Below are 26246 nucleotides of genomic sequence, written 5' to 3' on the forward strand. Positions count from 1 at the left end.
TGTTAAGTTTTATTACTTTGGATCTCACTTGTTGGTAGACCCTCTCGAACATTAATCGCTTTGTGATTTTAGTTTACTATAAGCCTACAACGCATATAGACTGAAATGGGAATATATCACAATATTAAGCAATCGTGTAAAAAACAGGCTTTCTAAATTTTTCAATTCATTTGCACGTGCAACTTAACTTAACCTTTCTAGGAAACTCCACCGCGGAGATGGCAACGGGGTGTATTCCACCAAGACCAAGCGCCAAGTCTGACATGCAAATGGCCTTTTAACAGGTGCCATTGACAGCTCCGGACCTTCGCGCGCTCATCAGTCATGTGACAAATGTGTTTTTCATTGATTCGTAGATGTGAATATTCATGGGCGGCGTTAAGCGAGTTCAAACTTGTGGTCGCCTCGTTATCCTTTTTATTTGACTTTCTATATTATACCACAGCCGCACCGCTGCCTTTTTTTCCCGGTTTAAAGAACAAGATGACATTTAAAATCGCCACAAAAGTTCTACGGTGCCACAAATGGCGAGGAACAGTTTTTATTGAATTTTTGTTCCTGCATGATTTGCAGGAATTCGCTTTGTAAAATCATAGGTGGATTGCAAAAGTCAATTATTTACATTCAAAATGCTGTTGCAGGTAGATAAAAGATATGTTTAACTAAATTTAGTCTTGGTATGTTCCTTCTAGTGCTGTGAAATATCCCAAGTCCTTTCTCGGATTTTGATGTAATTGTATTAAATCGCAATGTCTCTTGGAACCTCTGGCCACATTTATCGGTCAGTCTACAACAGAAGACATACCCAGTCTCGGATACTTTCATTAAGGAGTAAGTCCGGATTACCGGCAAAAAGCAACCCAGGTGGAAGAAAAGAGGTATGGAAAGCTGTTTAATATGTTGTAAACTGTGACGAAATTGTTTTATATCAAGGCAGTTTCATTAAGAGCTTCCATGGGTTATTTTAAGGTCAAGGGCCTTAATTTAGCCTATTTAGGAAACTATAATAGGCGAATATGTTGTTTGATATATACCCTACATATAATGTTGCGAGCAATTAACTTCACACAGTGGATACAGTTTTTGTTTTGTTTCTAACCTGTTATTTCCCATACAGAGGTCCAAGTCTTTACCGTACAATGGGAACGCCGTCTCTCCTGGCTGCACTGGCTTGTATTACATAACAGAGTGCAGAAAGCAGTCCCTGCTCTCTCAAACCGTCCGGGTGAAGAGAAAATACGTATGGGTGGAAACTGTGGTGGAGGAGAAAGGAAAAAATGGAAACAACAAATCGAATGAAAGGCGCCCCAATCATAGTGAGTCATATGTTTTTCCACTAACCTCTGTAGTCATAGCTAACGAGATGTCTTTTTTTATCCTGCCCTATTTATGATATTATCGTGACTGACGTTCAAGTCAACAAAATGTTAATTTTAATTAAATTGTAGACATAAATCAACGATGCTGATATTAGAGTTGTATCAAAATCTGTAAGAACAGGGTTTGAAATTATTTAAGAATCTAAAGATCCATTTTACTAAATCGCAAATTATTAATACGAGAACTTAAAAAAGAATAACAAAACGACCAGCGTCAGTATACGTGATCTTCCCGTAATATACTAAAACGTATACAAACGACATATTCGTCGCTTAACACCAACCTACACATCAGGATGATTTCTGTAGTCATTTCATGACATATTTTGCAAATAAATATATCGTTATTATTTCTGCGAATAGAGATGAAAAGGTTGTGATCGTGGATCAATAAAATGTCAGCAGCATTCACCGGCAATGCATAAATTAATATAACAACCCATCACCTGAATCATAGCTCCAACCAGAATGCATTCGAACTCTTTCCATCGCTTTAATCCGAACGGAGTGTAGAAGTCGTAGCACGAAACAAATTAAATTTCCCCAAATCGAATCCCATTTTGTCGTCCGTACAACGAAATAATGGTAAATGTATTGATCGGCGCGCTTCAGAAATTGTTTATAGGAAGAGAGTGGTCTCTTCCCAAGAAGTTCAAGTTGCCTTTTGCGGTGAAGAAACGAATGTCTTATACTGACTCGTATACTGTTAGCGTAGCAAGATTGTTTATATTTAGTGCTTTAAAGTCGTAAACATACATATTTGAAGGATCGAATGGTATTGAAAGAGAGCAACGTGATAGATGCGTATTTGTGCAGTTGTTTCGTCGATTTATTTTGTGACTCATATAAATCCCTAGACTTTATACAAGGGATGTGGCTTTCTTGAAAATAACAAAAACGCATAATTCGGTTTTAGCCTAAATGTGTATATATGAAGCATGGCGAGGTTTTTGTTAATGTTTTCAAGACAGACAGAAATATAAAGTCATTTTCGTGACATAAGCTCAAATTGGAGGCTCATATGCAATTTAACGCGACAGAGACCAAAGGAGTCATCGCTTTGTATGTCAACGAAAACAAATGAAGTGCGTATACTGATGCCCCCCAACAAGCGCATGCGGGCTCGTTTGCAGCGATGCATGAATTATGCAAAGCGGTCTCACTCTACATAAGGCGAATTACGGCCTTTCGACCTCCTATCGCCCCGCTGTAGCGCTTTTGCTTTCAAATTATAGATCGTCATCTTCTTAGAGGTAAGTGTTTCCACAGCACCGTGTATATAGAACTTGTGATGGCTGGTTACAGATATAGAAATATCCTAGCCATGAGAGGAGTCAGGGTCAGGGCAATGGAACTTGTGTTGTCAAAATTTGTTGCCCAACATCGTAATTTCTCGTCAACAAATTAGTGGCTGTGTTTTCAAACCATTTACGTTCTAGTTGGTTGCTTGGGCAAGCTGTTCAGCACTACAATATTGTGGTTTGTAAGAAACTAATAGTGGCACTTCCACAATTTATATAAGGCTTATTTGAAAGATTGTGTTAAAGAATGGGCAAATCACTGATGATTTGGCTGAATATATTTAAATTTAATAATATATATAATTTTTCACTGGTCCAGGGTCAATCAACAAGGCAACCAGATAGTTTATCCAGTTATAGCATAAGTCCCCAAGATTTAATGTTGTGAGACGATGGTAGTTCTGGACGCGCCTATTTTTGCCATTAAAGTAAATATTATTGCAGTTTTCTTTTAGCCAACGAAACTTACGTTGTTTATTAAACTTGTGTGTGAAGAAACCAGGAATAACCTGACGCGCCGAAACACCGTCGCAGAAATGGTGACGTCATCGACCGAGGCAGGTACGTTGTTAACCTCGCTTGACAGTCGCAATGCACAATTCTTCGTAACCAGTGTGACGCAAGAACAATTTATTTTTAAACAAGAACATGTTTGGTACTTTTTAATTATCTCAGTTGAACATTTTTTTAAAATCTCATGAAATTCTAGCTTTTTCATGACTGCTTCTATTATGACGCCACAACCCTTCCATATTTGGTTGAGGTTTGCCGAGGAATTTTAAAATTTAGCAAGTGTGACGTCGGTGAAAAAGGATGAAAAAATACAATGATATATTCCTTCGGTTCTGTCTCCATTAATATGCTCCGATTCAGTTTTAAGCTGGGGAAAACAAACAGAATACTTTTTTGAATGGTTTTATTACTGATATGATTAAGGCATATGACAAAAATACATGTTTTATGTGAGCATTAAATCAACTGAATATGATTTATTTGCGGCGAGTATCGTCTCATATTCTCTCTTTCACTTGCAGGAACCACAAGTGGGCGTGATAATGTTACTACGTCGCGTTCAGCGGATTCAACCGCGTCATCGACGGATACAAAAAGTGTGCGAAGGAAAAAGAAGCGAAAACGAAGTAGAGAAAAGGTGAAAAATAATTTCTTGTTTTCAAGAAATGTTTGGGTATTCTAGTAAATCAAAATCAGCTCTCAAAATTCAAACAGACACAAAGGTTTTGCCGAAATGTTCTTGTGCTAATGACACTTTAAAGGCTTATCCGCTAGGTGTCAGTAGTCGGCTAAGACAATTTAAATCGCGTCTGGATTTCAACCTCAGAAGTATATGATAGCCCAGCGGTTCAAAAAATAAAAAATTCAACCGCTTGACCCACTTATAGTTCAAACATGTTTGAATCCAGTTATGGTCAAAATATCTGACAGTTTAGTGGGTCACCACAGACCAATTTTTTATTCCTTGCCAATTATGTTTGCTGATGTGTTTGAAAGCCTTGATTGACCTATGTCAATTGCCTTTAGTTAGTAGGTCTTCGTCAAACAAAATAAACTATCGATGAATTTATCGCACAAACAAACCTACGGGAAACACTGTTTCATGTTTGACACGATATTTATACACGACACATAAAATCGACATGTTTTCGCAAAAAAATCGATTCAGAGCCAAAATTAATGGGAATCACGTCAAATAGCGCGCCAAGCGTACATTAGAACATCCTGCTTTGGAAAACAGCCGGAATATGATGAACTGGTTGACACACGTCTATCCACAGAAGTTTGTGAAGTTGGTGATATTTTTCACGCGAATGCACTTTTGTGAAGTTGTGGCTGTGTGAAAATCGAACCCTTCAGCTTCAATCTGCGAGCGTTAAGAAGATTGATATTCCATTAGTAAGAGGCTGAGTTCACCTTTGTCCTCTCATCCGATCAATGGAACGGGTAGCTCGCGCTTTTACTGTAATTATCTGTGACGTTGCCACGAGAACGAAAATCCGTTACTCCAGGGAGGCAAATTTCGACGTACAGGCTGTGTAACGTTCATGGATCAAGTGAAAGGCTTTGCTCAACTTATGGTTATTTGAACCCGGTCAGAAACAACTTTATATCTTTGTTTTGCTTTTGACATCCACAACCCACACTGGCGCGAATCGGACTGAAAAAAGCAGAAATATAAATTGTAACACAACCTTTGTATAAACTAATTTCATATTAATTTATGGCTGACGCACAACGACAAAATCTACTCAATTGCGCAAAATGTATGATGTTAGTGCTGGAATACATTGACAATTGAAAGAAATAACAGCCGGAAAATACCGGTTTCCAGTACAAAGTGCCTTGTTACCAATTTTTAACGTTTTTACAGTATTCGTCCCGCTACAATCTGTGCGTATATATGGACCAAAATTCTATTAGATTCGAGAGGCCCGTTTCAGGCAAGCTTTATTGTTTAGTGCGAAGTAATAAAAAACTTTCAGCAAATTTCACTGCTGCCACGTCACAATTTAACCGTGATCAAATTTACCGACTTGGTTCCCGTGCCTACGTTTTTTCCCAAATTCTGTTACGCTTTTCTCAAGGGACTGAAGGTAGCTAGAGGACAATTACTAAGAGCGGATTCGACAAAGCGTAGCGTGATTATGAAGCTGCTGCCATCTACTTGTCTGAGCGCACATTTCCATGTTTTCTTGTATTTGGAAGCAACATGTTGTGTGCTCAATTTGAACAGGAAAGTGGATATACAGCAACCCTAATGCTTGTTAGGGAACTTTTTTGCGACTTGGAAGCAGTTACTCATGCAGTGGGATATACACATAAATGCGAGAATTCAAACCTTCTCCGTTACAAGGTTTTTACCTTTGTTTTGCTGGTTGACTAAAAAAAGGTTGATTTAATGTTTAGTTGTGAAATCATGTCGCTTGTAACATAAGCAGTTTCCTGAAAAATTTCGCCATTTTGTGTTTTGTTGCAACAAAATACCCTTGAGCAAATTTGTTTACAACGTTAACAGAATCGAAACGAAATGTTTTGTAGTAGGGTTTTTTCCGTGTCAGTTTTCTCGTTCAAGGGTAAACGTTTTATGACGTAAACAATGATTAGTCAAAGCACGGAATTCCAATCAATGTTGCAAAATTGGAATTTCCCCGTACAATAATGGATGGTTTGTACGTAAGTGCTGGGTGACGTGGTAATAGCCTTGTGTTGAAACTCAGTTACTTGCGGGGCGTGATTTAATATAGTCAAGGATGAACACAAGCGTTAAAGGCACCTTCTGGGCAGATAATCGAATGTATTGAGCCAATTTTGTGGCCTAAAGCCTACTAAAAGGCGTCATTGAACGCCTGTGTTAAGTTCTAAACTCGTATCGATTTTGGGGCATCTTTGCAAGAACTTTAGAAATACAGATTACTAACGCTCGTCTTAATCTGTATTACTGGTTCATCAAGTGGTGACTTCAGTTATAAAAACCTATCTTACCCATACCTCAAAATATTATTTGAGCTTTAAACGTGGGTATGTATATATATATAAAGCGTTTTCGAAAAAACAATTTGTGTCTTTTTGCTTGATATTATAATAATTTCTTATAAGTTTGTTTTGACTTAGCCACCAATGGGAAGCTGTACAAGGCTATACTTACGGTTTTCCTGTCCATATGCCGCGTATTAGTAAGTTTTAACATAAAATGATCAACTTTAGACAACTTGAAACGTTAACCATCGTCAGGTCGCAACTAAAGTTCCCATGTAATCATACACGCAATAACGTTAGCGCAGTTGGTTGCAACGGTGTCTGTATAGGCACGCGAGTCACGACAAGTGCATCTAATTACTGAGGCCAAATCAATTATAGGCGCTTTGCTGATTGCAATCTTCCCTACCCCCTTGCCAAACGCTGTTTACTGGTAGGAACTCAATTGGTCTTCGGGGGCCCAGAGAGAGGTCGTTAACAGTGCGGTCAAATGTGATTTGCCGAGCGTTGTAGCGAAGAGATAGCAATCGATTGAATCAGTGATGTTTTTCGCTGTGTCGGGCGAAACAATATTATACGCGGCTGGGTTTGAACTCAACTGGGCAGCATATGTTTGTGTCAGGGCGTGATGACAAGGTCAAGCTATATTTACGTTATATAAGCAAATAGAGATAATAACGACTTTGCCGACCAAACGGCCTTATAGGTCGAAACAGTGGCCATCTGTATGCAGCTCACAGAAATTATATTTACCGTGGCTGAGTGTCGTAACGTAGGTTGGGGCTGGCTATGTTTCGGATGTTATGAAGATGTACAGAACACTGTTTGAACAATGCGTGATAGCCGTGTTGGAGTATCGCTGCGTTGAACTTTACTCTGAAATCCTGATATTTAAGTGAATTTATATCATTGTAAAGCTTTATATGTGAAGCCAGGCGTTTTCTGCATTTCCAGTTCATTTGAAATCCCAATGAAGCATCATCTTGTGAATGAACTTTTGCAAAGGACAAACCTCTTTTTACATTATATAGTGATCTCAAAAATCTCATTAAATTTCGGTGTCCGGGATATTGGTAATATCGTAAAAAGTTGCAACAGTAAACTATCGCACCAACAGTAAAATCCATTGTAAACAAATGAGAAATGTGTATTGTAATAAGTATAGTTTTATTGATTTGACCGCTGTTTTTTGTTGCTGTACACTGTCAAACCCAAATACAACATAATTGGCGTTGGTATAAGTTGTCACGAAACGAGATTTGACATAGGAAATGCGAATGATCATAAACCGAACCGAATGATAAATTATTGATGCTGACCTATTAACGTCAAGGCCCATTCCGCAGGTGAACAGTAAAGTACCACACCATTTGTTGGTCTAAATTTGGCAAATTTATGGCTATGCGCTAAGAATAGAGAAGCCAACAAATTTGTCTAGTGTTGTAAATTTATTCGCCGCGTTTTTCCCTGTGGTATTTTGAAACTTTTGGTTTCATGGCAATTCAACATCGAAAGTAATGAAAACTTAAAATTTCTCTGCTCAATTTTTGTGTGATTGTTATGTATTTACAATAGTTGTTTCATTTTATTTTTTCACCAATGTAGTATATTACAATTAGCGTGCAAATGAAAATGTAGAAAATTGGTCCCAAGAAGTATATATCGTCTCTGGTTGTTACCCCTAGGAACCTGAAAAGTGTGTTTTCCTTTAATGTGATGACGTGACACTCTCCTGGGCAACATGCCTGTAGCAAAGGGGGCCGGGTACCTGCTTAACTCTGTCAACCAGAAGAAAAATCGCGACAAAACATCTCGCAACCGCACCAGTGTTGACACCGTGTGTGCGGAACGCGGCGATGAAGGTGACCATCAGAGGACGCTACAGATCCCCAATTCTCTGGCTTTGGAAGCGAAGAAACGTAAAAACAGAGGCTGTCGCCATTGCAAGAGAAATCACATGAAAGAGGATTTAATAGAATGCAAAACGAACATGTGCGTTAAGTGCATTGGCTGCGAGAAAATCTTGCGACTGATTGAGTCTCAGGACAATCGACCCACGAGGATTATCGTTAGATCTTGCTGCGCCGATTATAGAGGAAGACTGGCAAAGGTAAAACGTACACGTCACCCCTTTGAAATACACATTATTTCACCACTGACTGCTGTTAGATATATGCAAATTTACAAAACGTAAACACACAAAAAATTAACTGTATACCAAACTAGCAGCAAATGGTGGTGTGTTGGATCCAACATTCTAGTGTTATAACAACCTTTAAGCCAAAGAACTTACTCATACTTAAGCAGCAATGTATTTTACAGTCTCTTTTTCGATATGCATTGCATTTGTACACGTTCAAAGTAATCTGAACTTGTAATTCAAAAATGGCGCGAAAACCTTCGCTGACTTGCGTGGGTGTCGCCATTCAAAGCAATGTGAGTAATCACGTCCCCTATTGTGTGGCGTTGAACCGTGAAGTAAAGGTGGGTTGGGTTTAGTTTGCGATTCTATAGTGTGTTCAAATTTCATCGAAAACGCCCAGGTTTCAGCAGCCGGTGTAAAAGACATGCTTCACTGCATGTGGTGTGATAAGAAATTGAATCTATAGGTTTTGTCTGATATAACAAGAAATCCACATACTTGCACTAGTGACGTGCGGACGGAGTATTACATGCAAGTTGTCAGTAATATATGGGTTTAAAAGGCTGAAATACAAATTTTGTCGCCCAAACATTTTGAGCACAATGTTATTTGATGCAATTGAACTGCACTGGGTTGCCTATTTTCAGCGACAAGCTTACGTGAGGATAATAATGGAATTACAATGCCATTGTTACGCCATAATGGCATCGAGCGTTTTTCGAATGTGACTTTTCATAATGAGTTACTTACGCGTCATGTGTAATTCCGTGTATTGAAAGCTCTTTGCTGCGTTGAAGTAGGTTCGTACTAGTGCTCAGCAAAATTGTTTTTGTATGGTGTTGCTTGCACTACAGTAACAAGGCTGTTTACAAGTACAAGCCATACAAAACGAGCAAACAATTTCTGTGGATTTGTGCTTGTTGACAAGTTCAACTGTTTTCATTTTTAACTTGGAGCCTTCGCACCATCACCTGTACAGAATCGAGATTTTTTTGCACTTTTACTGGTCAAGACAAACGGCCCAAATGGCAACATGAATGATGACCAACACCCGGATAACGACTTACAAGTGAGTAACGAAAACATGGACTTCAATTCAATTCTTTTCTTGCAAAACAAAATTGAGGTACATTGCATATTTTCTGTCAACAATGTCTCAGGGTTTACACCAAAAGTTAATAATGGTTGCGGCAAAATCGCTGTAAGTTTGGTCAGTAACTACGTTGCATGACTCGTATTTTACCTTTTTTGAAATGGTGAATCAACTGCCCCAATGTCAATGGGATTTCGTTACCATTACAATAGCCTTTTGCCCTTACTGACATTTTTATCTATTTTAAAACCCTCGTGGGACTCTGACGTGAACATGCACAAGGGCACTGTTCCCAATTAAAACATCGATCTTGCCGTGGGCAGTGTGTACTAGCCCCGTTTGTAAGTAAGACAGCAGCTGGCCTGGGAACATAGTCAATAATTTGCACTATTGATGGCCTGCCCGCTGTTCAGTCTGTATTGCCATGGGCATGACGCAGAGCCTGTGGGTAAAATGCGCATGTCGCAAATGTAAACATCTTCAGATGATCTTGGTTTGCGGCGTGTTGCGAAGTCTTGAGTTTCCTGTGCAGTTGAAACGGCATTTCGCCTGAGGGATTTTGTGAAGCTGTAATTAATGGCAATTGCAGTTCCGAAGTCGAGTCGAGAGAGAAAATACTGTTTCTCAGCAGCTACCAGCAGACCTATTGCCAGGCAGTAGCTGACAAGTATATACCTTAGATTTGCGGTTTGTAGTAACTGTACAACACTAAAACTGCCCAAGAAAAATAGTTTCAGCAAAAAATACGTTTAAAATAGGAGTAATTAGCAGCATGAGTTAGATCGCGCAAAGTACAGCAACAGAAAAAAACCTAAACTTGTGTGCTGGAAAATATTTGTTCATTAAAATACGCTACATTCCAAACCCATCAAAGCGCTTAATACCCGTTGTAATACGCAAGGCGCGGCATAGTATAATAAGATTTGCGAATGTGCCAGTTTGCGTAGTGTTGTTCCAACGTGGCATAAGAAGGTCACTCACAGCTAACGTAGTTGATTCCATTGGCTGGGTCGAGCGGGTCTAAGTGCTTTTTATTGCTTGGTGAAGCGTAACGGCGGCGCGCAGTTAGCCAGTCGTTTTGTATTCTGTCTTTTTTCTCAGCGAACCTGGATTGTACAGTTTTGTTTTTTAAGCAAATTAGTGTTTCGACAACTATTTATTGTCTATCCATTGTTGAAAACATTGAGCGCATAATATTGCCAGTGTGTCAGGGTTGCTACCCAGTAGTGTTTAATTAGACAACACACGGCGCGAAGACACGGATTTGAAAAGACTGCATACAGTTGACACAACAAGCCATGGTTCGAGTGGCTGAGATAGCAGCCGCCGCGACGGCTGTGCTTAGAAGCAGGCCATTACTTAGAAAAGTTGTTTGAGGTCCAGGCAAGCAAAACCATTACACAAGCCACGCATCAAAACAGCAAAGGCAAGATCTACGACCTTCAAAAACAAAAAGTGAGGCATGGGGTCTTGGTTAATAGTTAACGTATCGGCCTTAGTAGGGCCTATAGTTTGCTCAGACTAGCGGTTTTGAAAAAGGGAGCGACCGCCCAATCGAACGGCTAAAAGTACTGCTATTGCTGGGAGATTACAGTGGCGACCTAGACCAAAGGAACAGTAGTAAAGTCCTAGTTGTCTTCGGAAATTCCACTGTGTAGTAAACCTTAACAGATCCTGCAATCTGCGAGGTGTTTCAACTGTACACTGCTATTATTTTCTGCTGTCGGATTCTAAAGCATGTGTTGGATATATTTAGAAGCTGAGGTAGGGATTGAAATAGGTGGTTTGGTACCAAACCTAATGATATGGCGCAAGACAATGGTGAGATAGATATTGATGGAGAACCGGACAAAAGAAGGGCACCCAAGTACCACAGTACAATTCGAAAAAGCAATGATCCTACTGCCAGTATGCGAGAGGTGAGTGCTTGAGTTCTTGCAAAATGTCTTACCTGTTTGTTAGTCACAAATTAAAAACGTAAAAGCATTTTACGGGTTGGGATGTGTTACGATGTCAAAAATATTTTTGCTAGAGCTTATGAACATTTGTTCTGCTGATTTTATTTGTGTTGTTTATGGGCAATAAACTTCACTTGTTTGCAAGGCGAACTCTTCCCTTGCTGTGAAACATGCTGAAATACAATGTAGATTACCGTGACCGCAAAGCAGTGAATTGACTTGTAAACGCCCGTTCATGGTGGCTTTGGCTTGGCTGTTTCTTGGTAATGATTTATCGTGTATTATTTCCAATTCCTTGAAACTGGTGCTGTTCGACCGGATAAGTTAAAAATTGCTTATGTGAATGTAGACTGTCCGGCACATCAAAACCGGACTCGGCAAAGTTGTTCAAACTCTCGAAGCGGGTAATAAAGCCGGCGAGTCAATATGTTTGCACAATGCTCGTTTGACCTGTTAATGTTTAATTGCTCTTCCCTTAGCGCAATGCCAACTCACGGGCAAACACGAACACAAGGGTTATTTGTCACAAGCGCCTATGCCTAGGTTGTGTTATTGGGGCAATGATTTTTTTCCGTTGAGACCCCGGGAGTATGGCGTCACGTAATGCTTTACGTACGCTCCTGTTGGTATTGCCACGCCGACCTACATGGCACTGGCGTTGAGTGTGGTTGTTGAGGTGGCTTAAATATGTAATGTATACAAGTATAAACATGTACAAGCTAGTGTTCAACACGAAGCTCGTCTAAGGCTCGGCGATGCCGTGCGTAAGGAAAGGGCTAAACGATTTACACTTTTTCGCCCTTAATTTTACAGTGGAAACAGTTCACCCTTATGCTTCACGCTTCACGTGTATTTGCTTTTTCTTGTTCGCGCTGGTACCATTCGATTTGACATCTAAATGTGTGGATGGGCGTTGCTGAATAAACAATCTCGTTCTGCCTGAACGTCTGCTCGAGAACCCCAGCGTGACATTGGTTGAAAGACGCCCAGTTTTACATTTCCACGCTTCAATGTAATTGCGTTCCATTCTATAATACCTGTGGCGAAACTTTGCAAACTTGGTGGGTTGTGTACGCAAGCTAAATGGGACAATTTTTTGGTTCAACAGTCTGTTGGAATCGGTTACACTCTGTTGCAAATTTCTGCTAATATGCTTTGCCATGATTCGTTTCGTGCACTTGAGTAGGAAGTTTATTTTGCGCTAGAGTGTTCTCATATACAAGCCTAAAGGTACGTAAACACGAGCACAACCGAATTGATCGCAGTAAAATCACACGGTATGTGTGGTCAATGATTCCACTACAAGCTCCGACTGATTTGTCGTTTTGACACTTTACACCGTCGAAGCGTCCTTCCACGCCCACCCATCTGTTAAACAAACGTGGCATCCCCTTGTTTAGACAAACATGTCACGGCTTGTTGCTTTTATTCACGAACGCATATCGTTTTACATCGAAGAATTGCTATTTCCATCCACTGTCCGTCTTCACAAACAGTTTCTCTAGTTTCGGTGCTTTTACTGTGAGCTTTGTTTTGCAACTTGTGGTCTGTCATTAAAGTTCACCTGCTTTTCAAACTAACTCTGGTGGCGCGTTGCGTCTTTACATGTTGGTCTCACTCCCCTTCCTCCGATCGAACTCCCCGATGCTTGTTGACCTGAAATGATTCCGTTACAGATTCATGACTTGGGTATTACAAACAGCGAACGTTATGAAACCGCAGAGAACAATATATCGTATGTCTGTTGACCATGATTCAAACTTCTCTTCAGAGACCGGACTTCGTTATTTGTTTGACGAAGGGTAGGTTAGTTTATTGATTCGGAAGAACAACGCCTACCATTTCTTTGAAATATAAACGAGGTTCTAGGACTGTTTTACGAATACAGCATAGCTTGTTTTTGCGTAGAATCCGTATCATCTACAATCTACAAATGGAAAATCTAATCGAAAAGAATACAAATGCTGTTGAGTATGTTCAACATATAACATACAGTATCAATATTCAAGTTGTATTGTTGAGACCACGAGGTCACGTCGTTATTTGTTACACGAAGGATTTTATCTTATTGAAAAAAAAACCCGCCGACAATTCTCAAGAGATTTTGAGATACCGGTCCGCTGGATTTTGTTCAGTCGTTTTCAAAACCACATCGGGCGCCCGCAAGTCTGATTTAATTCCTCTATTCGGTTTGTAAATGTCGTCACGTCACGTGTACTTTCATCCTCCTCTAAACCGACCGGTATGTTTTCCCATGGATTCCAGGATTTTACGATGCGTTTCCGTGGCACTTGCGATTAGTGAGTACAGGCATATGTATGGAACCTGAAATTTGATCATGAAAAGGATTTCTACGAACCCGAATTGTCGGAACACGAGTCTATCCCTACTCCGACGACGCGTTTAAAAAAACATCGTTTTTCTTTTCTATTTATTTTATTGGTGCTTCCTGGAAAACACACTGAAATTCACCCTTTTTGGGTTGTAAAAGGCAACGAAAACTAAGTTCAATATTACCTGCAGGTAAACAACATAATTCCATTAGTGGAAAGTGACGACAGAAACATCCTCCCGTTATCTCATGTCTTGTCATGTACAAAGCTCCTTTCTCTCCAATTACTCTCCGACCTGACACAAACGTGTCAAAGAATATTTTCTTACTTGAGTGCTCCGTTGCGCCCTCTTGTGTCAAGCATTTCGTTTGCTCAACGAATGAATATGCCATTAAAACGTTGTGTTACTGCCGGCATTCATAAATGGGTTGTGTAGTTTTTGTACTGCGTATTTACGTATTCTCACGGTTTGTCATTTTTCGTAAAATGTGACCTTGAAAACGCATACACGTATTGTAAACACATACAGTTGATCAACCGTTGGAATGCTTTCGAAAGCAAAACTCCGATATCAAGGAAGCGAAACCATTGTTTCTCTATGGGAATGCAAAATGCCTTCGCTGCCTCGCACATGCCTTCAGTGCGGCCGCTCATCATTTATGCATTGATCGGTGCCTGCACAGAGCACGTTTCAATGCGGCAGGGAGTGGCAGGCGGGTGAAACAGAGCGCGAAATTGATCAGAGACGCGTCGCATCTGTTTGCAGATGAACGATAACCCGGTCGTTGTTTTTTTCTTCGCGACTGCTCCCTCATTCATCGCAGACAGGTTCGAGTTTTTGGAAAGACGCTCTTTACTGCAGTGAGGATTTAAAAGTTTGTAGGATACGAAGATGAGGTGATGTGCGGTGCATTGTTTTTTTGAGCAGAATGTTTGTAATAGTTGCTCTATCAGCTTAGAGATAAGTCATGAGAGGAGTTATATAAGTTTTTATCGTATTGTTTAAACGACGGCCGCACAGCAAAAAGTCATTACACCTGAAACATGCCACAAATCGTAACGAAAGTACTAAGTGAACACCATAAAGTTGTACAAAATAAAGTGAAATAAAAAGGGATGATTTTCCCGATTTAAAAGTTTTGGATTGTTCGATGAGGAAACGTTTTGGTTTACTTGCGTTTGACTGCAAACTTACATTTGTTTGTACACCAGTTCAAGGGGCCTTTTTGTGTAAATTCCTGTTTGAACAAACGTTATGGTGATTGCCGAGGAACCTTCATCGTCAACGACATCGTCGACGGTAAATGAGATTTTTACTTGGGACTTCGCCACAATATTACAGAAATTTTCAGACTTAAATCAATGCTTGACTTGATTCACAACAAGCAGCATGTGTCTGTATTGTGAACGTAATTTCATACGGAGTTTTCTGACTTTTCGACTACAATTTCATATTGCAAATGACAGCAATATGTTTGTCGGGTGAAATTGGAACGATCCTGCTAATTAGATGCAATGATTGCAAAGGGATTTGCAGTTAATTCCTTTCCGGCCATATGTCCCACTGTGGCAGACTCGACAAGTGACCGGGCTAACTCACGTTCGATTATTTGCACGGACAGAAAATTATTTATTTGTATCCACTTTGTGCAAACACTTACAAATGACCGAAAAAGTAATTTTGTCAAGGATTCATAACCGGAGTACATTCAACAACGCAGAAACTTTCTGATCCATTGAGTCGAAAAATTGTTTACAAGCCGTATTTGGGTCACAATTTGCGAAATGAACCCGTTTTCCAATTTCCCGAACAAGGAGTCAAAGGTCATGACCTTAAATGTTCTTGCCAAATTTGAAAGGATTTGAAAGGGCTGCACGAGTTGGTTGCTGCTTTCATTTTGTCACAGTGCAAAACCGTGTAGTTGTCGGATATACACAAGGCTTTGTGACGTTGGCAGACGTAATAACTTAGTCTTCCATTTATTTTCAGGGTGGCGGAGGGAGTTTGTTGAGGGCTGCGAGGTCCGGAAACGTTGAGAAATTGACAAACCTGCTCGATGAAGATAATGTGGATATTTCGACCTCCAACAGCGTGAGTACATAACTACGGACGACCTTGTCTTACTACAGTTTGGGGAATATTGCCGGAATCTTATAGTTTGTTACCCGATTTCGAGCTTGTTCTACCATTCTAGCAGCCGCATAATATCTTGGTGATTATATTCCCCCATAAAGCGCTTGTTTAAAGTAACAAGGTGTTTAAATGTGGCGAACTATATATTCCTGCAGTGCTTTGTATTGTTGTTACTAACACAAGATCGCCCAATTTTTACTATTTGTTGTGGTGTTTGCAAGGAACAAAGTTTTGCATCCTTGTGTGTACCCTAATATACTCTTGGAAAACTTTGCGTTGGAAAAAAGGACACAATTTTATGTATTGTTAACTTACAGAGTGGATTGACTGCAATGCATTTAGCGGCGAAAGAAGGTCATTGCAGTATTATCAACGAACTCTTGCAGAGGGGAGCCCCCATTAACCAAACTACCAAGGTAAAATTTTCGTATCGTTAAACTAAGAAACTTTCTAAGCGTTAAAATATATTTGGACCGGCAACACTGTCGGCGTGGTTCTATGTTATCTTATCACCACCGTATGACGTAATTTCAAGTATATCGCGCCGTGATAACGTGTAGTATTGTCAATGTTTGATAATCATGTTGGGTAGTTCTTTGAACGCAACCTTATAACTGGCAAGTTGTTACTGTTGTAGAGAGGCAACACTGCTCTGCACATCGCATCTTTGGCCGGAAAACTTGCAATTGTCGAGTTGCTGATAACCAAAGGGGCCGACGCCAACAGTCAAGCACAGGTAAAATAAAATGTTATGCACAGACAGTTGCCATGCATCTATCACAAACTATACTAAAACATACCAAGTCTAATTACGTCATACATATAAACCTAGAGGTCTTCGATTCTCGGATCCTTCAGCTTATTTCCCTTGAGTATGTACAGCCCAGTACCGTCATGAGTGCGGCTGTATCCGACGCTAATCGATTGTGTGTTGCAGAATGCCTTCACTCCGCTGTACATGGCCGCCCAAGAAGGACACGAAGCTATTGTGGAATACTTACTCGACCACGGTGCTAACCAAAGCATATCAACAGAGGTAAACGCCGTTCGAATCGAATCTTTTGCAAAGCCTGGGATTTTGTTTAATGGCTGGTATTATAGCTGCCTTGAGGCCTAAACTGTGCTGTTATGTGAAATTCATCTTACATCAAAGACATTTTGTTTCCCAATCGGGAAAAACACATCTTACCAGTTTGAGAAAATTGGTTGATGTTGTGCACTGTGCTGCCATCATTTTTCCAATTAAAGTGATTATTAATCACTTTAAACTAGTTCAACATCACCATACCTTTACAGGATAATAAAACCGTCTTTTTGTAACAACACAAGGTTTTGTGACTAGAAAGTTTCCCATAAAATCGATTCCCAGTCACTATGGCGGCACCGTAACTGTTTTTTTGTGAGCAGTTACATCCAGTATGTTTGCCGACGCCCGTACACTTGACTGGTAACAAGGCGACAGCCACAGCAATGACATCACCTTTAAGGAAACCGTTTACAGCGCTTAATTATTGATGTACAATCTATACCCTCTCTCTCTTAGCCTCTCTACTATCATGAGTCCCTAAATAATTTATACCTTGCCCTATGCTCGGTGTTTTTCCTGTGCAAAGGTAGGTGCCATCTAAATTCTGTGTATTGCAGCGCCTTGCACAAACCTGTTTTGTTGATGTTGTTTTCTGAAATCATGTGTTATACATGTGCATACTACTGCAATTTGCCCAAGAGTTTCTAATTGATAATTTCAACCTTCCAGTATACACGCAAGTGAACAATTAATTTAAATCGTTATTAGTTGTTTATCGTTGTGATTAAATAACGTGTAACTTATATATGGCGTTTGACTATTTGATTTCACTAGTAAACTTGTGTTTTTCAGGACGGCTTCACCCCGTTGGCGGTCGCACTCCAGGAGAACAAGGACAAAGTGGTTCAACTTCTACTCGACAACGATGTCAAGGGCAGAGTTAAATTGCCAGCACTTCACATTGCTGCTCGCAAGGACGATGTGAAGGCGGCCGTGTTGCTGCTTCAAAACGATAACACTGCAGACACCACGTCCAGGGTACGTCTGCTGGGCTCTTTTTGGAGCTTTGTTTGGTGTTGTTTCATGTAAAAGTTTTTGAAAACCCTTATGTACGGGCCTAAACCAAAGGTTGTATGCGTTGTAATAATATTGATGTGTAGAAATAAAATGGCACAAATTTTGCCTTCACCTTCAAAAACAGATTTGTTTTGATTTGAATTCCATAGCAACGTTGTGGACGTTGAGGATTGCCCTAGTTGTGTCGTGTATAAAACTGAATAATTGTGGCTACTGCAGTTTTGTTGTAATGATTTAAAACGTTGGCACAGTACATAAAACACCGTTCAAAACATACTGTACAATCAAGCACGACTTGTGCGTCATATTCATTATATTTCCACTCATGTTAAGAGGAAGAATGTTTGCTGTGACTGCAGTTCGGAATGTTCATTTCCTAACAAGTGTTCTTTTTTATTTTTTATCTTCTTGCGTGTGGATTTGGTCGTGCATGTTTCATCGTTTCGATCGATATATTGTGAATCGAACAGATGATGGTCAATCGAACAACGGAGGTAAAAAATGTTTTTATTTTGTTTTGCAGTGAGATGTGTTTTGTTGCTTTCGGCATTTTAACATTTAACGTTTGGAAATCTAAAATACACAAACTCATGCTTTCAATGTGCCCCGTGTCACCAGTCCATGTTGTAGGAGCTTTTACGATTTTACATTGCAATAATGACACACGTTTATACGCACGAAATGTATGTGTATTACTTTATTACACGGCAACGACAAGTTAACGTCAGGTTTTATAGTGATTGCCTTCCATTTATTCAGAGTGGGTTTACTGCCCTCCACATCGCGGCTCATTATGGAAATGTGAATGTTGCCACTCTCCTACTCAACAGAGGGGCTTCAGTCGACTTTAAAGCTAGGGTAAGTCGAACCGAACAATCATATGGTGTACAGTTATATGGTTTTGCAGCACTTAACCCTTGGTTTAAATCCGTGTTTCGTGTTCACTTATTGGGCACTAATTTTAGTGCGCGCAACCTATATCTTGCATTGAGAATATTTTGCCACATGTGCTGCACACCAACCCGAAAATGCAATTTAGTAAGAACACATTTTTTGTAATACCTTGTCTCCCAATTGCTCCCAGGCAAGGTTTTTAGCTACAGAGCACTTTCAACCCAACGCATTAGCTGTAAACCATTAATTTACACGCAGAACGGAATCACACCAATGCACGTAGCTGCGAAACGGGGGAATACCCGCTTCTGTGCATTACTGCTGGACCGGAACGGAAAACCCGACGCTTGTACGCGGGACGGCCTCATTCCCATCCACTGTGCCGCCAGATCAGGTCACCTGCCCATTGTTAAGCTCTTCTTGGATTGTGAGAACACTCCAAAGTATGCCAAGACTAAGGTACGCGAAATATTTGAGGTGCTTAAGACTTGAGTTGGGTTTTGGTGGGGTTACAGTGGGTCAAGCCATTGTGTAGGGGTATGGGTTTAAGTGGATGCTTTTGTTAGTGACAGGCAAAAATATTGGGATGGGGGTTTGGGTTACTAAATCACATTTTCCAATAAAATTGTGTTCGAATTTATGTTGCATAATTTTTGTTTCTCTCAGAACGGACTAACACCTCTCCACATGGCGGCGCAAGGGGGGCATGCTGACGTCATTGAGATACTGCTCGACAAAGAGTACCCAGTAGATGACGTCACTTCGGTGCGTTGACTTCAACGTTAAAATAAATACTTTAATGTAGTATTAGTTGAGGTTGAGACGTGGCATTAACTTTGTTTCCAGGATTACTTGAGCGCGCTGCATATTGCGTCACACTGTGGTCACGTGGCAGTCGCCCAACTCGTGCTGAAACACAATGCACATGTCGACTGCAAAGCACTGGTAAGAAAAGTTATATGCTCACTTTTGTTTTGCTTTGTTACACTTTTTTTTGAAAAAAAAACTGAATTTTCTGTACCTTCAGAACGGTTTCACTCCGCTTCATGTTGCCTGCAAGAAAAACAGGGTTAAGGTGGTGGAGCTGCTTCTTTCCTACAACGCCAACATCGAAGCGGTTACCGAGGTGAGTTATCGTCCTTCAGTCCTAAACACTTACTCGCGTATAGTAAGCTCATTATACGCTTAAGTTGTTATCAAAGAAAAGCGGTTGGAAAAGTAGCAGGCATTCTATCAAGCGATCAATACATTACAGTACATCTCTACAAAATGGTTGTGTAACCATGAAAAACTGTGCTTGGTCGAAATGAAAATGAATTTTGCGCAAATTATTCTGTATTTTGTAAATAATAAACTGAAAGTTACTTTCTTGCCTGTACCTACACTGTTATATTGGTTTGATCTACAATTGATTTTTTAAGAAGAACTTTGGTATCTGGTACACCATGCATTTCAACCTGAATGCAATTTCCCCCCTTGTGTATTATTCATAAGACCTTCGTGAATTATTGAAAACCCTGCGCCGTGGCAGGTTGTTTTGCACCTAACGGAATGTATTGTGTGTCTGCTTCATTCGTACACACGTTACCGACAATGAAACCACGTCCGTTGACAATTTAAATGAATCACTTCAATTAAAAACTGCGTTTTTACACATTTTTAACAAAAAATACTTTTAAATTAAAGTTTTTTCGCCATTTCCATTTCCAACACAATTGTATTTAGCTTTCATTATATTCGTGTTTCCATAGTCTGGACTGAGCCCTCTGCACATCGCCTGCTTCATGGGTCACGAGGAGATCGTCCAAATCCTCATCAAGAGGAAAGCAAAACTTAACACGGTCAATGTGGTAAGATTCCATCCACCTAAAAAGCAAGAATATTTGAATATCCCGTTTTTCACACAAGAAGTTGCAAAGTCCTGCCGCAATATGCTTCACAGTGTGCGTTTATATTTTCCAGAGAGGCGAGACAGCTTTGCACATGGCAACTCGATCTGGCAAGACGGAGATAGTGACGTATCTGTTACGTCACGGAGCAAAACCGGACACTAGAAAACAGGTGCACGATGACGACGGCGCACAATCGTCGTAACCACGCGATTGTGACGTAATAAACTGAGGAACGTGTTGTACTTTTGTGACGTCGGTGCTTGTGTCGCACATGTTGTAGAAAAGCCTGCATTGCAAATGGACATTTGCTGCGATAGTCGCCATGTTTTTGAGTTGTAGTTTGCAATTCATCGTGTCGGCTTGTTATAATTGATTGGGATTCTGCGTCTTGCTTCGTGGGCAGCGTTCACATGGCCATGTTCATCGATTTAAACTACTATACTACCTACAGTTTCACGCCGTGGTTAATTTCGTTGCGTTGGTAAGAATTCCGTAATGCTTTGCAGCCACAATAGTTAATTTCATCAAAAATTTCACAAACACTGAAGCATTGACATTGTTTTTGTCAAACTGAAATTAATCCACTGCAGTATCTTGTAACGGTGGTTGACTTTTGCAAATACAGCCATGGTTACGTCATGCTTATACATGTGAACGCTGTTATAATTTGTACGTGTGTTTTTGCGATTGTGTGAGTTGTGTTTGTTTTGTGTGTGTGTGTGTTCAGTGTTACTGTCTGCTTGTAGCATGTCATGTTTTTAAGCTCCTGCTTGCCGCCAGCTCATGACGTCATTTTACAAGCCGAATCGATCAAACTTTGCTGGGGTATACGGTGAATTTACCTACGTGTATATTAGAGCCTTTTTGAAATTTGCCAACTTAATATTATATTAACTACAGGATGTAACATGTCAGGTCGAACCGGGTGCATATATATTCGAAGCAACCATTTGTACATTATGGGAAAATAATCCGCGTCAAAATAGCTTCGTTTTGTACTGACCTACCGTATCCGTCCAACTTCACAACGCTTCGTGTTTACGCTGCATGTGTTCTGCTTGCGTGCCGCTCACATCGTTGTGTAAACTCAGGTGCGTTCCCGCGCCGGTTTATCCCAAACTCAAAATCTGCGCCTAAATTTGTAGGACCGAGGGAACGTGCCTGCGTTATTTGAACATAATTCATTGTGACGTAACAGTAAGACGACACATTCAACCGGCGCGAAAACGTTCCTCAGTTTATTGTTGTTTTTTATACTGTTGTATTACGATCGTCTGTACATTGTGGTGATTTCGCTTTTTGCCATCATGTAGGTCTACATGGAATATAGTGCCTTGTATACATAATATAATATTTTGAAATATACTTACAAAAGCAGTACATAAATATATTTGTAAATTGTTTAATGACATATGACCATTTTCAAGAAAGCTGATACAATTACTTTAAACTTACAATACTCAGCATTTACCAATCAGTGGAAAAACTATTAGTAATCATTTTGTGGTGTAAAGGCTATATAATGTAACCCGCTCTATGTTAACTTAACGCACGCTGAAAGGACTGGGAAGGCATTTACGTCGAGGTAAGTTGTTTCAAACGGAATATTTGTCACAAGAATAAACGGCAAAAATACAGGTTTGATCGTTTTATAAAAGCTGATGTGTTATATGCATGTGTTATGTGTTACACAGGAATCGCAGACGTGTCTCCATCTAGCGGCCAGATTGGACAAAATTGAAATCTTGAGACTGCTGATAAAGGTAAAGAACCATGCGTATCGCTCTGGAAACGACAAATCCGTCGTTTTCAAACTCTTTTGAAAGACACACAATTTTAGTTACTGTAAACAATAAACATATAAATTGCTTGTGGTTGCTGAGCGACCTTGTCCCGCGTAAACGCACAAGTCGTCATGTGCCGTTAAATGAATTCAACAGGTGTGCCTTTACCCTATAAGCGCTAAGTCTTGTGATATTTGTAAATTTTTATTTGTCATTACATTGCCTGATGATAGTGTTTCTGGTTTCAGTAAAAATATCGTCGTCTTCCATTATTTGTTAATGTTATTATGGATTCACTGCAGCAACCGAATGATCATTTGTTTTACCGCAATGTTGTATTCGTTAAGAATGGAGCAACTGTCGATTCGACTATGGAGGATGGATGCACACCTCTACACGTTGCGGCAAGGGAAGGTCACGTGGATGTGTGCGAGACCCTATTGGCTCACAAAGCGTCCGTCGCTATGACAACAAAGGTTAGGATTTAAATACTTCCGACACACATTTTTGTGGAGCGAACGCGTGGATGTTTTCAACAGTGAAAACAATAAAATGATCGCAAGTACATTTAAAAAATAATATTGAACAAAAAAAACATTACAATTTGTTATTTTTTTTAACTTAGCTGTGAGAAACATAATTTTTTTCAACAAATGGCAAATATGAAGATTTTCGATGTTGTTTTTCGCTCCAACTAATATTTGCCGAACCATCACACGTAAAAGACAATGCTGACGTTTTCTTGCTTTTCTGCCGTTTCAGAAGGGGTTCACGCCTTTGCATCTGGCAGCAAAATACGGAAGGCTTGAGGTCGCAAACCTGCTCATGCGGAACGAAGCCGATCCAAACGCTGGAGGAAAGGTGAAAAGAATGTTGCAACAAACAAACCTGTGTTCACAAACAATCTGAAATTATTGCCTGTTTTTGACAACCCTAAAATTGCATTGCAACTTAAAAAGTTTGTGGCCAAGCTTAGTTGAAAAATGCTGTTTTACATTTTACGTTTCAACAGAACGGTTTGACGCCACTCCACGTAGCTTCGCATTTCGACAACCAACAAGTTGCACTGCTGCTTCTCAAGAATGGGGCTTCCCCTCACGCTTCTGGAAAGGTGCGGGAAATTTAATTTTTAGTTTTTGCATTAACAGCCACTGTGTGTAACGCTGTCGTTTGTGTTGAAACTGCATATTTTAGTAAGCACATGGATTGATATCTTTTAACATTATGACACTGCATGCAGAACGGTTACACTCCACTGCACATTGCCGCCAAGAAGAATCAGATGGAGATCGCCCTCACGCTGCTCGAGTACGGGGCATCCCCCAATTCGCAGACGCGCATGGACGTTACACCGTTACACTTGGCTGCGCAGGAGGGTCACGTGGATATGTGCAGTTTGTTGCTCGCCAAGGATGCCAACGTTAACGCGGCCGCCAAGGTATCACCGTTATGTTATAAATGTGATGTTGTTTTGAATGAAATTAAGTTCTGTGCGCTGAGTGTTTAAATGTTGTTGTTTTTGAAACACGAAAATATGGTTTTAGGATTTTTAATACTTATTTCAGCACGGCCTCAGTCCCATGCACTTGGCGGCGCAAGAGGACCGCGTTTCGGTAGCGAAGATTCTGTATGACAACAAATCACTGGTTGATCCCTTAACTAAATCAGGTACGAATATTTGCTTTCCTGATAACTTACGACATTGTATAGTATTTAAATGAGATTACAAGCGATGTACATCCTTGAAAGTTGTCGTGGCGTTTCAAATGCAAACGCACGACTTTGATAAGTAATTTCTATAGCATAGGCCCTGAACACTTTTGAACCTTATGCACTACATTGTCGCACTGATTTTTGCTGACCGTATGTTTTCACTTGTAGGTTGCACTCCTCTCCACGTTGCTTCCCATCACGGAAATATAAAGGTGGCCAACTATCTTCTGTCACTCGACGCGAAAGTGAACGCCAAGACCAAGGTGAATGTCATGTCAATAAATAGTAGTCGTATTTCTGAGAACAAGAAGGTTGGCCCATATCACAGAAAAAAAAGTACTCGTTTTTCAGCAAGTAGATTAAACTCCATAATGTAAACTCTTTCAAGCATTCTGTGAAAGGATTTTTTGCACTTCAATTGCATAAACGAAGAGATCTGTAGCAGTGTGCAAACGTTTTTTCTTCACAACCAGACATTAAAGGGCCAATCATACTACATAAGCAGTCATGTCACTTGTGTACAAATTCGTTTCCCCAAAAATTGCAACCCATGCTCTTACCCAATGTTAACGAGGCCTCACACACACATACAGCCATTAAGTGCAGGATTCCATGTACCCGTTGATCCAAAACCGGTCCGTTTACCACAAAAATGTCTCCACAAAAGCCAGTGGTAAACAGATCCTCCTTAACTTGCGGTGTTTTTCGCACAGAACGGCTACACACCACTGCACCAGGCTTCACAGCAAGGGCACACACATGTTGTTAACTTGCTCATCAAGTTCGGAGCTTCTCCAAATGAGCTGACAAACGTAAGTACCACGTTATTAACGTATGTCAAGAATATATTTTTGTTGATCAGCGGTTAGTGCAGCTGTGTACGGCGTTTGTGTTGATTGTTTTGGTTTATTTGCGAATGTTGGTAGTTTTCGTGAATGGATATCGGAAAAGAATCGTAAGTCGTAATGTTTGATTTCGAAATTTACTTGATTTGTATTGTCAAGGCGCAGAAAGATTAAGACTGCTATTAAAAGTAGAAACCCTCACTACCAAATACGTGCTAAACCGAACTTTTGCAGAAATAGCGTATTGCTTGCAAATATTTTTAACGCGTCTGAACACCTTATTGGGTATAGGTTGAGTGTTCTGTGATAATTCTTACGTCGGCCCTCAATTTCTTGCATTCATTCATTTACCCCCAATTTGCGAAACGTTTGGAAACCAGTATTGTGTTAAAAGAATCATCATCGACAGCGATATTGGCAGAGAAGCTTAAACGTTTAAAAAATTTTTTAACCAAACGTTTTGTGGTGCAGAGTGGCAACACGGCTCTATCGCTCGCCAAGCGTCTGGGCTACATCTCTGTCGTTGATACCCTCAAAACGATCACCACTGAAACAACCACAACGGTAAGATAAATGTTGAACGTTTCCTGCAATCCTGTATTTCAGGCAGGGCGCTCTTTGGACAATGATAATTTTTGATTTTTTTGTAAACAATTATTGTTAAGCTGCAGACAGATGGCCACTGTTTCGACCTAAAACTATTGTGAAGTTTGCAATGCGCAAACTCTTGCATAGCAAAAGGATCTGCGAAAATATGAATATAAATGAAAATTTACAATATTTTACCATGCCTAATTATGCCACAAACAACATTTTATGTGGATTTAAATTCTCCTCCTTCATATTATTTGTGGCTTGATTTGACTTGGCTATGTTTTCATGTCATTGCCGTCTCATTCTATCCTTAAAAATGATGGTTCACAAAAACCTCACAAACGAAAACGAAAGATCTCGTTTACAACTAGTCATATGAAAACGGCAACCATCTGCTGTATATCGTAAAGGCTTGACACAGTTTAGCGCACGCAGCGTTTAACATTGCGTAGGTAGCGCTTATACGGGCTTACCACTGACAACTATCCCGTCCACATGTACAGGTTACAGAGGAGAAGAAAAAACTGAACATCCCTGAGACTGTGAACGAAGGATTTATGTCTGAAGCAAGCGACGACGAAGGTATT

The 26246-nt window shown here is 40.2% G+C and overlaps 1 protein-coding gene across 1 annotated transcript in view; it reads left to right on the forward strand.

Annotated features, from left to right (window-relative positions):
• Nucleotides 1-11168: 11168 nt before the first annotated feature.
• Nucleotides 11169-26246, forward strand: part of LOC145903958 (uncharacterized) — a 41150-nt gene continuing 26072 nt past the window's right edge. The window contains exons 1-24 of the mRNA XM_082992155.1: nt 11169-11327; nt 15690-15791; nt 16151-16249; nt 16471-16569; nt 16771-16869; nt 17713-17898; nt 18408-18431; nt 18697-18795; nt 19090-19290; nt 19498-19596; nt 19678-19776; nt 19859-19957; nt 20583-20681; nt 20794-20892; nt 22418-22486; nt 22855-22983; nt 23270-23368; nt 23520-23618; nt 23748-23945; nt 24073-24175; nt 24389-24483; nt 24934-25032; nt 25537-25629; nt 26163-26241. Of these exons, the coding sequence (XP_082848281.1) occupies nt 11214-11327; nt 15690-15791; nt 16151-16249; nt 16471-16569; nt 16771-16869; nt 17713-17898; nt 18408-18431; nt 18697-18795; nt 19090-19290; nt 19498-19596; nt 19678-19776; nt 19859-19957; nt 20583-20681; nt 20794-20892; nt 22418-22486; nt 22855-22983; nt 23270-23368; nt 23520-23618; nt 23748-23945; nt 24073-24175; nt 24389-24483; nt 24934-25032; nt 25537-25629; nt 26163-26241 (2581 nt within the window). The 5' untranslated portion in view covers nt 11169-11213. The remainder of the gene's footprint in view (nt 11328-15689; nt 15792-16150; nt 16250-16470; nt 16570-16770; nt 16870-17712; nt 17899-18407; nt 18432-18696; nt 18796-19089; nt 19291-19497; nt 19597-19677; nt 19777-19858; nt 19958-20582; nt 20682-20793; nt 20893-22417; nt 22487-22854; nt 22984-23269; nt 23369-23519; nt 23619-23747; nt 23946-24072; nt 24176-24388; nt 24484-24933; nt 25033-25536; nt 25630-26162; nt 26242-26246) is intronic.

Source organism: Ascidia mentula, chromosome 5, assembly GCF_947561715.1.
Source record: "Ascidia mentula chromosome 5, kaAscMent1.1, whole genome shotgun sequence".
Classification (NCBI taxonomy): Eukaryota; Metazoa; Chordata; class Ascidiacea; order Phlebobranchia; family Ascidiidae; genus Ascidia; species Ascidia mentula.